Consider the following 13,167-nt stretch of genomic DNA (forward strand, 5'->3'; position numbering starts at 1 on the left):
GCCTTTCCTCCTTCAGCTGTTTTCATAGTGACCCTCTTAAAATACACTCTTTGCTTGAAACTTCCGGTGGCTTCTGATCACACTCACAGTGGCAGTCAACCTCCTCTCAGTGGCCTGCATGGCCTTTCCAAGGCCCCTGTAATAACTCTGGATTGGTCTCCAGGCAGATGGGCCCTGGCTTCAGGCCATTGCATCAATGTCTCCTTGGCCCAGCATGTCCTTCCTAAGATATCAGCGTGCCCCCTTCCCCTCTCCTCAGGTTTGTGTTTTCCTGGCCGCATTTCAAAGGTAACCCCCCTCCCACTTCCCCCAATACTCCAGCATCCCCTTCTCTGCTCTGTTTTCCCCCAAAGCACTGATTATCATCTGTTGTGCTCTAGGTCTCACTCATTTGATTTTAGGTATTGTTCCCCCACCCCCAATAACTTCCCTACTAGAATACAGTTTCTATGAGGGCAGGACTTTTCCTCTCTTGTTCAAAGCTGTGTCTTCAACATCTAGAATAGAACCTGGTGCATAGTAGGTGCTCAGTAATGGTTTGTCCAACGAAGGAATAGGGCAAGGAAGGCATTTTCCATGCAGTTCTGCTGTGATTTCCAAATCTGTAGGATTTGGACCTGGACCTGAAGCAGGACTGGCCTCTGGCCTTCGAGCTGGGTCTCGTCCATGGCCCCCTCTGTCCCCAGTACAGCTCTGAACTCAGCCTCTTCACGGCCGCTCTCCCTGGGCCCATGCCCCAGCTGGGGGAAGCTGGGCCCCACTGGTTCCGATGGTTGAGAAGATCCGAGGGTTAAGACCTTGCTGGGAAGTGCCACAACTTTGTGGAGGCAGAAGGGAGGGCGCTCATGTTGCTTGAACATCATACCCCTTGTGCAGACACTCTGTGTCCCTTGGCTCCGTTGGCCCCACAGCAAAGCTGGGAAGTGGGGTGTGATCCCTTAGTTTTACATACAGAGAGGTTAAGGCCCAGTGTGTGGTGTTGGGAACTAGAGCCGAGCTTCCACTCCAGAACTCTTGCACTTTCTGGTTATCTCTACCCCTTGGACACAAGGGAGATATCACTCCTGCATGAGTGGCCACCATTCCTTCCTTCCCCCACCGTCCTGCTAAGCTGCTTTGACCTGGTCTGCCAGCCAGCCCAGGGGTGAGCTTCCTTTGGCCATGTGGGTGTTTTTCTGGGTCTCCAGAGGGGGGAGATGCTTATCTGAGGTGTTCACCCCTAGGTGAGGGGGTGCACGAGGGCCCATCCTTGCATGCGGGCTGCGCTGTGAGTGGATAGGCGCACCAGGAAGTGGGGGGCAGAGGCCATACGGGGAGACAGGCAGCCCTCCTGCTGTGTGGCTATGCTGGGATTCTAAAACAGGTGGTAACACGGGCCTGCAGGGTGCAGCCTGGGTGATGGGTCCTCAACGGGAGCCTCATCTATTTTGAGTCTTATGAATCACAAAATAGGGAATCAAGAAACAGGGTGCCAGGAAAACAGGGTGCCAAGAAAATGGCACCCCCTGAGGAAGGAGCAGATGGATTCCCGGGCCTACCACCATCTCAGGGAACCAGGGCTTCGGTCTGTCCCCCACCCGATCTCTTCCCCCTATTCTTTCTCCCCATGAGTCTGAGAGTCTGAAGGAGATAAATGAATTAATGACTCTTAAGCTCCTGGCTTCTTGGTGTAAGTTGATGTATAAATCCAAGGAAATAGGATGAGCTTAACTCCTTACACTAATAAGCGCTCGGAAGCAAAAACTGCACATTTGTATTTTTAAAGAAAAACTAGAGCCAGGTAAAACAACAACAACAACGACAAAACCCAAAAAAAACAAAACAAAAAACAACCAAAAATCTGAGCACTCCTGATGTAGCAGGAGGATTGTCTGCCATTGTCTGTGGGGTCTCTCCCTCCCTTTGGCTCTGCTGCTCTGTCTCCAGGCCCCTGCGTCACGGAGAACCCGTGATGGATGGACGGATGGATGGGTCTTGTCGGGGTGTTTCACCACTATTTCCCTCGGGGCAGACTGTCTGTTGGCGGAGCACAGCCTCCCGAAAGATGGTATCTCTTGCAAACTCGACAGCTAACAGACAGCTCCTCTCTTTGTATATTTCCCCAAAGAAGAACTGTCTTAATCTGTTTTTTATATGGCATATTTTATTATAATCCATATATGACTTGCAGGTTCCCAGTCCTCCACCCTGAGCCAAAAAACGCATGAGGAGTCAGAGGCTCTGGGAGCCTGTGACATCTAGGCGTTTGCATTTTTAAATGGCCTGGGATTTAATTACTCACTATGCTCCCATGGTGCACTTTCGGGCTCATCTCGCCTGCATCCTGTTAATGAGCTCCAACAACCCAGCAGAAGCTCTGCTTTCAGTGTGTTGGGTGGCAGGCTTGGGGCACCTGTGTCAAAAGCCTGTGGCTTTGATTTCCACCCGAGAGGATGGCTGCCCTGTCCACGGCCCGAGATAGAAGCCACGGCTCTCCTCTGACATTTTTTCTTCTTTTTGCTTCGATTTGTGCATTTCTTTCTTTCCTTCTTTCTCTTCTTCTTTCTTTTTTAAAAGGCCTTCTGTGCTTCAATCCTTGTTTGTCTAAGAGGTTTTTTCTTATTTGGAAACCGATTTGCTTCGGTTTGCACAGAAGCTGTCTCTGGTGTGATGGATCGTGCTGGAAGTCACCCAAGGAGTATCTCTGTTCCCAATTAGAAGTGGAGGTAGAGCTGCTTACAGGGGCCCAGGGAGGCGGCTGGCTTGGGTGACAGCTGCTGCCGCTCTGGAGAGAGTAACGATCCGTGGGTTTATATCCCTGTGTATAAAATCAGGCTAATTTAAAGATGAATTATGTGTGGGTTTTGGACCATTTTCTTTTAATGTTAAATGTCTGATGGCTCTTGTCAGGTGATGTGGTCCCCAAATTGGTGCGAGGGTCAAAATGAGTACACGTATAAAGAATGACTAAATCCTATGTCTAGATGGAATGTATTAGAATAAAACAATCAATGAAATCCCTAAGGGCTCGCTAGGGAGCGTGCCTAGGATGCACGTTGTGCAAGAGCTTGGACCTGTTACCTTGTTTTTCCCTTCACTCTGGGACCTCCTGTGGTCAGGGGCCAGGGAATGCACCCACTGCTGGTTTGCTGGGAGGGCACTGGTTAGCCTGTCATTCTGACCTTGCAAGCCTTACCCAGAATGCTTTGAAACTAGGGTTTGCCAGTGGTCAGCTAGAACGCTGTCCTGGAAGAGTGCTCCTCCGGGGATGAAGAAGGCAAAGTTAGAACCATATCCTTCCATTTTGGGGGAAACAAAATCATAGTACCTCTTACTTTTAAGGGTAGAAACCTGCACCGATATGGTAGCCACTGGCCACATGTGGCTGTGGAACCCTGGAAGTCTGGCTAAATCTGAATTGAGAGGCGCTGTCATTATAAAAATAAACACCAGATTTTGAAGACTCAATGCAAATCAAAGAACGCAAAATATTGAATTAATTTTTTTTATACTCACTACATGTTGAAATGATGATGTTTTGGATAGGCTGGGTTAGAAAAAATATATTAAAATTAATTGCACCTGTTGCTCTTTTCAAAATGTGGCTGCTGGAAAGCTTAAAATTATGTAAGTGGCTTGCATGATGTTTCTATTGGACAATGCTGCTGTACCATTAAAATTAGAATTATTCTAACTTCACACTAATAAGTGGTAGCATTTATAGGGCACTCGGACCATGCCAGGCTCTTTACGTATTCAATCTAATTTCGAATTATGAGTTTTGAAGAGAAGAACCAAAACCCAAACAGAAATTGATATACTTCATTTTCCGCTGTGTTTCCATGCTTCTGTGCTGGTTTTTTTGTGGGTCATCCAGTTTCTTTATGCAGTGTATTCATTACCTTGTTTCATTTTCCCATCAATATTATGAAATATTGTGTCCATCCTCAGTTAATATGTAAGGAAACAGAGACTCAGGGGTCTGAAGAACTAGCCTTTTGGCTAATGGCCAGACTAGAGCTTGATTCCAGGGCCATCTGGAAACAGCACTTCTATGAGCCCATCAGATATTTTGGTAATGAGGCAAGGCTAATGCCACGGAGTTCCTCTGTGACCCTGGGAAGGGCTCCTTATCATTCTGTGCTACACTCTCCTCCCAGAGGGGTTGGGCTCTAGATGCTCCTGGAAGTCCCTGGAAGTCCCTTCTGGCCCTTTACCTGTATTAGAATGTATTAGAATAAAACAATCTGTAGAGAGCCCATCTCGCTGTTCCTAATTTGGTTCTTTTGTCTCTCTTGGTGCTTCTACTGTGCCCATCTGGTAAATGACCAGAGGACCCAGGGAGTGGAATGCATTGTGGGAAAACAGGATGGAGGAATATGGAGCAGAGGAGGAAGACGGAGTTGGAGGAGGAGGAGGAAGTTCGCAGTGGATGGAGAGTTCCATGGGGGGGTCAGTATTGTTGCAGAAGGGGTGAACCCCACATGGGATGTTCGTACATGACAGAGCCCAGAACCACGACACAGACCTGCCTCAGCCTCAGTAAAGGACTGTCTTTTACCTTGAAATATGAAGTCTATGGAGAGAGTTTGGGGTGTCGTGGAAAATGCACAAACATTTGGGAAAGGGCTTTTTGAGGAAGAACCAAAGAGAGACAAAGCAATGTCTGTACAAGCTAGAGAGGATGTGAACGGGTTGGTGGGGCAGATTGGGGTCAAGGCTGGGCTTTGCCCCCAAACAGCTGTGTGATATTAAACAAATTTTATACCTCCCTAAGCTGCGGCGTCCTCATCTGTGAAACGGGATAGTAACTGTGCTCGCCTCTTGGGTCACGGAGAGGATTAACCAACACACAGCCAGGGACAGCTACCGCATATTGAACGGTTCGAGTGTGCAGAGCCGTCCTCGTGGACACAAGCATATCAGTGCCCTCTGGGGCTCAGCCTGGGCCTGCAAACTGCTGATAAGGATGCATCAAGTGGGGCTCCCATCCTGATCTTAACGGCATCTAGGAAAGACCACTGGGCTGCGTTCTTGTTCTGCTGTGTGGCTTTCTGTGAATTACGCAACTTCTCTGAGCCTCGGATCCCTCTTTTATAAAATGAGGTGATTAAAGCAGATGATCTGTGAGGCTTTTTTTCAGCTCTCAAATGCTGGGCGATTCTGGAAATGGGATTTATTTAGTGTTGAGAAGCTACAGGGAATACTAAGATATGAACTTCAAATATATGTATATGTGATTACCATAAGTTAAGAGGACGGTGACCAGCTGTTCTCTTCTGACTGAGGGCAGGACATGAGGCAACATGCTTTAATTGTTTTATGAGAGATGTTTGGAAGCCTTTTTTTTTTTTGACTTGGGAGAAAGAGTGATGTCATCAGAGCAGGCTCTGGGGTCGCACGCTCTGAACTCATTAAGGCAGACAGTGCACTATTTTCCCAACACTCAACTTCAGTGTAACTGACTTCAGTTACTGACTTCAGACCCATCACCTGGGTCTTCCCTGACCCCCTGATCTAGAGCAAGCCCCCCACTGCATTCTCCCTTCACATCGCGCTCTGTTGTTTTCCTCCGCTGCCCGTAGGACAATTTGTCATTCCGTATTAATTTTGTACGCAGTGTTTAGTATCTGTCTCTTTGGACTGTAAACCCCCTAAAGGCCAGGACTGTCTTTATCTGGTACACCTCCTGGGTGCCCAGGGGAAGCACCGCGGTTCTTTGTGGAATGAATATGTGTGTGGATGAGTTCCAGGGCCGGTTGATTTGGTGGTAGTTTTTCTTTTCTTTTCTTTTTTAAAAAAATTTTATTTATTTATCTGACAAACAGAGATCACAAGTAGGCAGACAGGCCGGCAGAGAGAGAGGAAGGGAAGCAGGCTCCCCGCTGAGCAGAGAGCCTGATGCGGGGCTCGATCCCAGGATCCTGAGACCATGACCTGAGCCAAAGGCAGAGGCTTAACCCACTGAGCCACCCAGACGCCCCTGGTGGTAGTATTTCTTGATGGAGATGGATGGAGGGGGATCCTGGGTTTGCCGAAGACCTTGTCTCTCGAGGGACTTTAGATACTGTTTCTCCTTCCCACTGGCTTTTTCTGGGGGCTGGTCACCTGTAGGTATGGATTTCTTCAGTTTTAATGAGATGTCCTAGTGTCCCTTTCGTGTGGACTGGCCAGCCTGCCTCTGGTTCTGGAGAGATGGAAGGGGTAGGCAGAGTTGCATTTGAGTCGCAATGAAGCCCAGCAGAGCAGGGTTTGATTTTGCTGGTTATTTCCATTTCTGCCCGGTCCCCCTGCCCCCACCCCACCCACTCTTCATCCTGGGGCCCTAAGCTGGGCCCCAGGAAGCTGACCTTGGTGTGCTGTGTCAATGAGGCTGCCTTGCCCCCTGGTGTCTAGTTGAGGTTGGCCAATCAGAAGGCAGAGCAGGAAGACAAGGGTGGAAAGAGCGAGCTTGGGCCATGCGCCTCTTTACCTTGATTCTCTCTTTCATGAGCTCACGGAGGCTGCAAGCCACAGATCCCTCCGGGTTCTTGCAAATGCTCTCCCTCTGTCCCCTCTGTCTCCCTCTGTCTAGGAAGAGCGGTGGTAATGGCTCCCCATTGCCAACTCCCGGGGGTGCTTCAGCTTTCCGTGTAGTTCCCTCAAGCTTGTGCACAACACTGTGAATAGTCCTACACCCCACTCTCAACTCCGCCATGCACATGGACCATTCCCTTCCCTGGGCTGCTTTCTAGGGCATCCATCCCTCATATTCTTGTCTTTATCTTACCTGATAACAGGGCAGGGGCCGCACATCTATTTGCCAAGGGGGTATGAGGTACAGGATCAGAGAAGAGATCAGAGGAATGTTTCTTAGCAAATCAAAACAGGATCCCCTGTACCTGAGGCTTCTGCTTTTAGTTTAACAAAAGCAAAAATAATATCCCTGGGGCGACTGGGTGGCTCAGTCCTTAAGCATCTGCCTTCGGTTCAGGTCATGATCCCTGGGTCTTGGGATCGAGCCCCACATCTGGCTCTCTGCTCTGTGGGAAGCCTGCTTCTCCCTCTCTCACTCCTCCTGCTTGTGCTCCCTCTCTTGCTGTGTCTCTCTCTGTCAAATAAATAAATGAAAGCTAAAAAAAAAAAAAAAAAATCTCCTTTTGGGTTAAGAGCTTGGGGGGTATCTTGAGAAAGGAGTTCAGCTTCTTCCTCTGGTTTCTTTCAGACAGGGCTGACTCTGGCTACCAGAACTTAGCTGGCCCCATGACCTCAAGCCCCAGGTAGCCGACCAGACTCTGACCTTTCCAGAAAAGGTGCCCTGCTGTGCAGGCGCTGCAGCTCCCAGCCACGGAGCTGGGGTCTGCTAGACATCTGTGCTCCCTATTCTCTTCCCTTGGCTTTGGTGGTCTTTGTATCCCTCGAGGGAAACAGCCTCTCTGAGGTCGAAATAGTTTTTCATGGAGCCACCTGGAGCCGGGCACCCAGCATGGCTGAGGGGAGGTCATGGAGTTGCCAGACGAGACCCGGGGTAGAGGGAGAGAACACTAAGATTTGAGGCTAATGTTGGTGTATTGCTGTAGAATTTTTAAAATACTTTCACGTAAGGGGCATGTTTATGCCCCACAGAATGGCCCTGTGGGGATACTGGCCATCGTTGTCCTCACTTTGTGGATGCAGAAACGGGCTCCGGGGTCGTTGAGTGGCCTGCTCACCGTCACTGTCCGTCCGGTGCCCTTCACTCTCCTCTGCTCTGAGGCTACGGACGGGGTTGCCGTTTGTCTCCGGGGCTGGAAGCAGGAGACGGGGAAGCCAGCCCCAGCTCCGGGGCTCCTGTTCCACCCAGAGGTGCGGGCACAGGCTGCCTCTAGCCCTACCCAGAGCGCCAGTTCCTGCATGCTCTCCGGGGCCACCCCCTGTCCCTCCTGGTCCTCCTGACCCCCTTGCTTCTAACCGCCTGACCCTGCTTCTCTGTGCTTACTTTGCAGAAGTGGAGCTGCCCCTGAAGAAGGATGGCTTCACTTCGGAAAGCACCACCCTGGAAGCCTTGCTGCGGGGTGAGGGTGTGGAGAAGAAGGTGGATGCCAAGGAGGAGGAAAGCATGCAGGAAATACAGGTATTTCTGCGCCCGCCGTGGGGGGGGGGTGTCTAGAGCGCGGGCGCCGGGCTTCCCGGAGGCCCGGGCCGGTGGCGGCTTCTGCTCCCAGACCGCCCCGTGCACGGCTGCGGGCAGACTCACCCTGCCTTCCTCCCTTAACCCGGCCTCCTGAACAAGCCCTCACCCTTCTCTTGGTGTCCCCATGTGGCCGTTCAGAATATATCTTTCCAGCCTGCTGTATGCCAGGGGCTGGGCTAGGTCCTGGGGACACGATGGTGAGCAAAACAGACAGGAGTCCTCACCCCGTGGAGCGGGCAGTCCAGAATTCAGGCTTGAAACCTCAGGGTCGTCCACACCAGCTTGTCCCCAGGAGTCCCCGCCTTCCTGAGACCCCGTCCTCACACCCTGTCCTCAGCTCTAGTTCTCAGCACGGCCCTCTCCTCCTTCAAGGCCAGTGTAGGCGTCGCGCTCCAGGCGGGGCTGGTGGATCCTGTCCCTGCTGGTTTCCCGCCCACTCCTCCCAGTCCTGTGGAGGCTCTCACTCCCCAAGATCGCTGTGGTGCACTCTGACCAGTTCTCATTCCTTCGTCTTCAGTCTCTGTTGTCGAATTCGATGGTTGGCATGGAGTATTATAGTAATATTAATTAATATAAATATTAAACAACAGTATTAATATAAATACAATTCAATTATTAAAATAAAATTACATTGATATTAAATGTATATTTTATGATACTTTATATTTTGTGTGATACTTACCGCATATTACGTATTTATTAATTGCATATCCAACGTAATGTTTAGTATTTGCATATTCATTTACTGACGTTACAATTAAAGTAATAGCAGTTACACGTCTGGTTTGCCTCTTGAGTGCCACCGGTCAGTGAGTTCCAAGGACTCGGGGACCATGTGGTCCCGCTCACCGTCGTCCCCCTGGGGCCTTGCCCGCTCTCACAGAGCCGAGTCTCAACAAAGATGCAAGGTGCAGCCGAGAACTGGCCTCCTCCCCTGCCATCCCTGGGTGCAGATGGGCCGTCCGGTCCTGTCCCTGTCACAACACGGTCTCTGTGGGTTGCCTCTGCTCCTCAGAGCTACGGCCCTCCTGAAGGTCCTTAATTGCTATGACCTCCACGTGCCTAATGCACCTCGGAGTCATCTGCCGCCCCCGTCGTTCCGTCGCACCCAGTGTCTGGTGCATCGGAATCCAGCCCGCTGTGCCCGCAACCAGAGCACAGGCTCCTCTCACCATGTGCCCCCATGACTGCCCCGGTCCCTGGTCGCTGTCATCGCCTGTCTGAACGGCTGCAACAACTTTCTTTTTTTTTTTTTTTTTTTTTTTTTTTTTAAAGATTTTATTTATTTGACAGAGAGAGATCACAGTAGACAGAGAGGCAGGCAGAGAGAGAGGAGGAAGCAGGCTCCCCGCTGAGCAGAAAGCCCGATACGGGACTCGATCCCAGGACCCTGAGATCACGACCTGAGCCGAAGGCAGCGGCTTAACCCACTGAGCCACCCAGGCGCCCCTGCAACAACTTTCTTAAGCGGTGCCCCTGCTGATGGCTGAGAGGGAGCCCTTTAAACCGAAGTGGGATCCTGAGTTTCCTGTGCTCCAAATCAGACACAGGCTCCTGTTCTCCCCGAATAGAAGTCAAGGCCCTCTTACCTCCCTGACTCGGTTTCTGGACTTTCCCTTGCTCATTTCTGTTGCTGGCACACTGACCTCATGTTGTTCCTTCTAGAACACACCAGGCACTCGGTTGCCTCAGGGTTCTGCTTGGCCTATCTCCTCTGCCTGCAGGTTCCTCAGCCCAGGCATCAGCTGGGGCCTCACCCTCACCTTCTTCAATCTGTGTCTCTTCCTCTCTGTGACGCTGACCCTGACCCTGTGGGTACTACCGCATCCTGTGCCCTCCCCGCCCTCCAGATCTCCCGATCCCCTAACTCAGCTTTCCTTTGCTTTTTCTTTTTCCCCATAGCTTTGATCACTATCTACCATACTTTGTAATTTGCTGATTTATAATGTTATTGGGTATTTTCTGTTTTCTTCCAATGGCACGTAAACTCAATGGTGGGATGATTGTCTTGTTCACTAATATACCTGAAGTAGACAAACAGTGCCTAGTGCTTAGTAGGTGCACAGTAAGTATCTGTTGGGGGGGATGTGCAAGTGAACAGATTCCTGAGAGTCGCCCCAGGGGGCAATCTGTCCCTTTGCCGACATGTCCTACTTTGCTAGCTGATCTTTCATCCTGAAAGAAAGCTCTGCTTGTGCCCATCCCTTGTATAAAAAACTTAGCTGAAACGCCTGTATCTTACTGGGTAAATCCAAAATGTGAGTGTGATCTTCTTGGGCATCCTCTCTCTGCTCCTAAGCTAGTTTTCAGGCTTATGTTCTTCCACTTCTGTGCGCCCCTGTTCTGCATTCTTCCTTCTCTCCTCTGTTCCTGTGGTCATGTCGTGTCCTTTACTTGGGGAATCTTTTCTTCTACTCTACATGTATAAATACACCCAACGGTCAGGCTCAGCCCCAATGCCACCTTTCTTGATGGTCCCACAGCCAGAGGGATTCTTCTTGTCACTGGCATTTAGGATGACTCATTTTCTTCTTTGTTTTCCCTATTCACATTTCTCCCACCTTTCCCCAGTTTTTGGACTTTTCAGGTCTTTGAAGTTAAGGCATATCACATCTGTGTTGTGTAGTTAGTATAATTTCACTGAATCAGTGGATGGGACAGAACCATTGCCCAGAAACCCTGACACTCTAGTGACAGACGGCCTCTTATGCTTTCAAGCTGGTGGGTTCAAGGTCCTCCCAGGCAGTGTTGGGCTAATCTATGGGACATAGCTATGGAATCATCACCATTGCCATCCTCCCTGATGTGATAAGATGAGGAGAGCATGGGCAGAGCATGGGTCTACCATCTACCATGCTAGAAGTGGAAATCAGGACCATAAGCCAAATGAGTTTATGTGTTCTTATCAACTTTGGTTATAAAAATAAAGTACGTATGTAGTAAATGGATTATATTTGTTCATTTGTTCATATTTTTCATTCATTCATTCAACCAAAGTTTATTGAGTGTCTCCTCTGAGAAGGTACTGTGCTAGGTTCTGTGGGGACAGAGAAACCAAGAGAGAGCAGTCCCTACTGTTCATATTTCTATTCTAGTGATGACAGACAGACAGAAGAGAAGTACACAAATGAAATAATTGCATTTCACGATAAATGACCATGAAAAGAACAGACTGTGAAGATTCAGTATAAGAGGAGGAACAGATTCTAGGTAGTATCCTAAGTGAGATAAGGGATTTAACCTCATCCTAAGGGATGAGGAGGAGCGGGCAAAGCAAGAATATGGGGAGGAGATTTCTGGGCAGAGGAACAGTATGCTTGAAGGCCTTGAGATAGGTCTGAGTTTATAGTTTTGAAAGAACAGACAGAAGATGCAGAACGCATACAACTCAATAACAAAAACCCAAACAATTCAATCACAAAATGGGCAGAGGACCTGAACAGACATTTTTTTCCAAAGAAGACATGCAGATGGCCAACAGGCACATGAAAAGATGCTCAACATCACTCATCATCAAGGAGAAGCAAATCAAACCATAGTGAAATCAGCCCACACCTGTCAGGGTGGCTATTATCAAAAGACAAAAGACAACAAGTGTTGGTGAGCATGTGGAGGAAAGGAAACCCTGATGCACTGGTTGTAGGAATGCAAGTTGGTGTAGCAACTATGGAAAAATATGGAAAAGTACGATGGTATAGAACCACCATATGACCCACAATTCCACTTCCAGGTATGTATCTGAAGAAAATGGAAACACTAGTTCAAAAAGATGCATGCACCCTTATGTTTGCTGTAGCATTATTTACAGTAGCTAAGACATGGAAACGATCTAAACGTCCGCTGATGGATGGATAAAGAAGATACTGTATGTAGACACAATAGAATACTACTTAGCCATCAAAAAGAATGAAATCTTACCATTTGTGACAATATGGGTGGCCCTAAGGACATGATATTAAGTGAAATAGATCAGAGAAAGACTACCACATGACTTCACTTATTTATAGAATCTAAGAAACAAAACCAAACCCAGACTTACAGATCTAGAGAACAGATTGGTCATTGTCAGAGAGGAGGGGGATTGGGAGGGTGTGAAGTGGGTGAAGGGGATTATGCAGAATGTAGTCAGTAACATTATACTAATTTTGTAGGGTGACAGATGGCAACTAGCCTCACTGTAGTGACCATTTCGCAGTGCCTACAAATGTCAAATCACTGTATTGTTCACCTGAAACTGATGCAATATTGCATGTCTATTACACCTTGATAGATAAAAAGAAAAAGAAAAAAAGGAAAAAAAGAAAGAAGGTTCATGTGGCCAGAGCAGAGTGCTGGGGTGCCAGGGAGAGAAGGGCCTAGGGTGGAGTGGGAGGGTTGGGCTGTGTCCGATGACTCTGGCCTCTCAGGACTTGGAGGAGGCTCTTGATTTCATGGAAATGAAGAAGGAAGACATTTTATTTATTTATTTATTATTAAAAAAAAGATTTTATTTTATTATTTATTTGACAGAGAGAGAGATCACAAATAGGCAGAGAGGCAGGCAGAGAGAGAGGGGGAAGCAGGGTCCCTGCTGAGTAGAGAGCCCGATGTGGGGCTTGATCCCAGGACCCTGAGATCATGATCTGAGTCAAAGGCAGAGGCGTTAACCCACTGAGCCACCCAGACACCCCTGAAGGAAGCCATTTTAATGCGGGCAGCGAAGAGAGACTGGATGCAGGGCTGTGGAAGAAGGAGGGAAATCAGTTAGGAGGCTTTTGCAGCATTCCAGGCGAGAGATAATGGAGTCTTTTAACGGCATTCCTTCATCTTTTTTAACACAACCACAAACAATTGTTATCATCACTGTAAAGACTGTTTAGAGTAACAGGGAGAAAAGTTATTTTAAAATGTGTTTATTTTCCAGATAATGTCCTTGGACAGGGAATGCAAATGTGTTAATGGGGGTTCAGCGGCATCTTAGTTGGACCTCTGCCCTTGACTCCTCTGCACAGGATGCCCCCTCTGCTTCCTGAGCCCTGAAGGCATGCTTTGTTTGT

General features: G+C 48.7%; 1 protein-coding gene across 4 annotated transcripts in view; it reads left to right on the top strand.

Moving 5' to 3' along the window:
• Window positions 1-13,167, top strand: part of DPF3 (double PHD fingers 3) — a 258,847-nt gene that overhangs the window by 135,722 nt on the left and 109,958 nt on the right. For all 4 annotated transcript variants that reach the window (XR_004286165.1, XM_032345049.1, XM_032345048.1 and 1 more), the window contains exon 4: window positions 7,944-8,071. Coding sequence is in view for 3 of the 4 variants with exons in the window: in XM_032345049.1 (XP_032200940.1) it covers window positions 7,944-8,071 (128 nt within the window). In the remaining variant the exon portion in view is untranslated. The remainder of the gene's footprint in view (window positions 1-7,943; window positions 8,072-13,167) is intronic.

Source organism: Mustela erminea, chromosome 5, assembly GCF_009829155.1.
Source record: "Mustela erminea isolate mMusErm1 chromosome 5, mMusErm1.Pri, whole genome shotgun sequence".
NCBI classification, from domain to species: domain Eukaryota; kingdom Metazoa; phylum Chordata; class Mammalia; order Carnivora; family Mustelidae; genus Mustela; species Mustela erminea.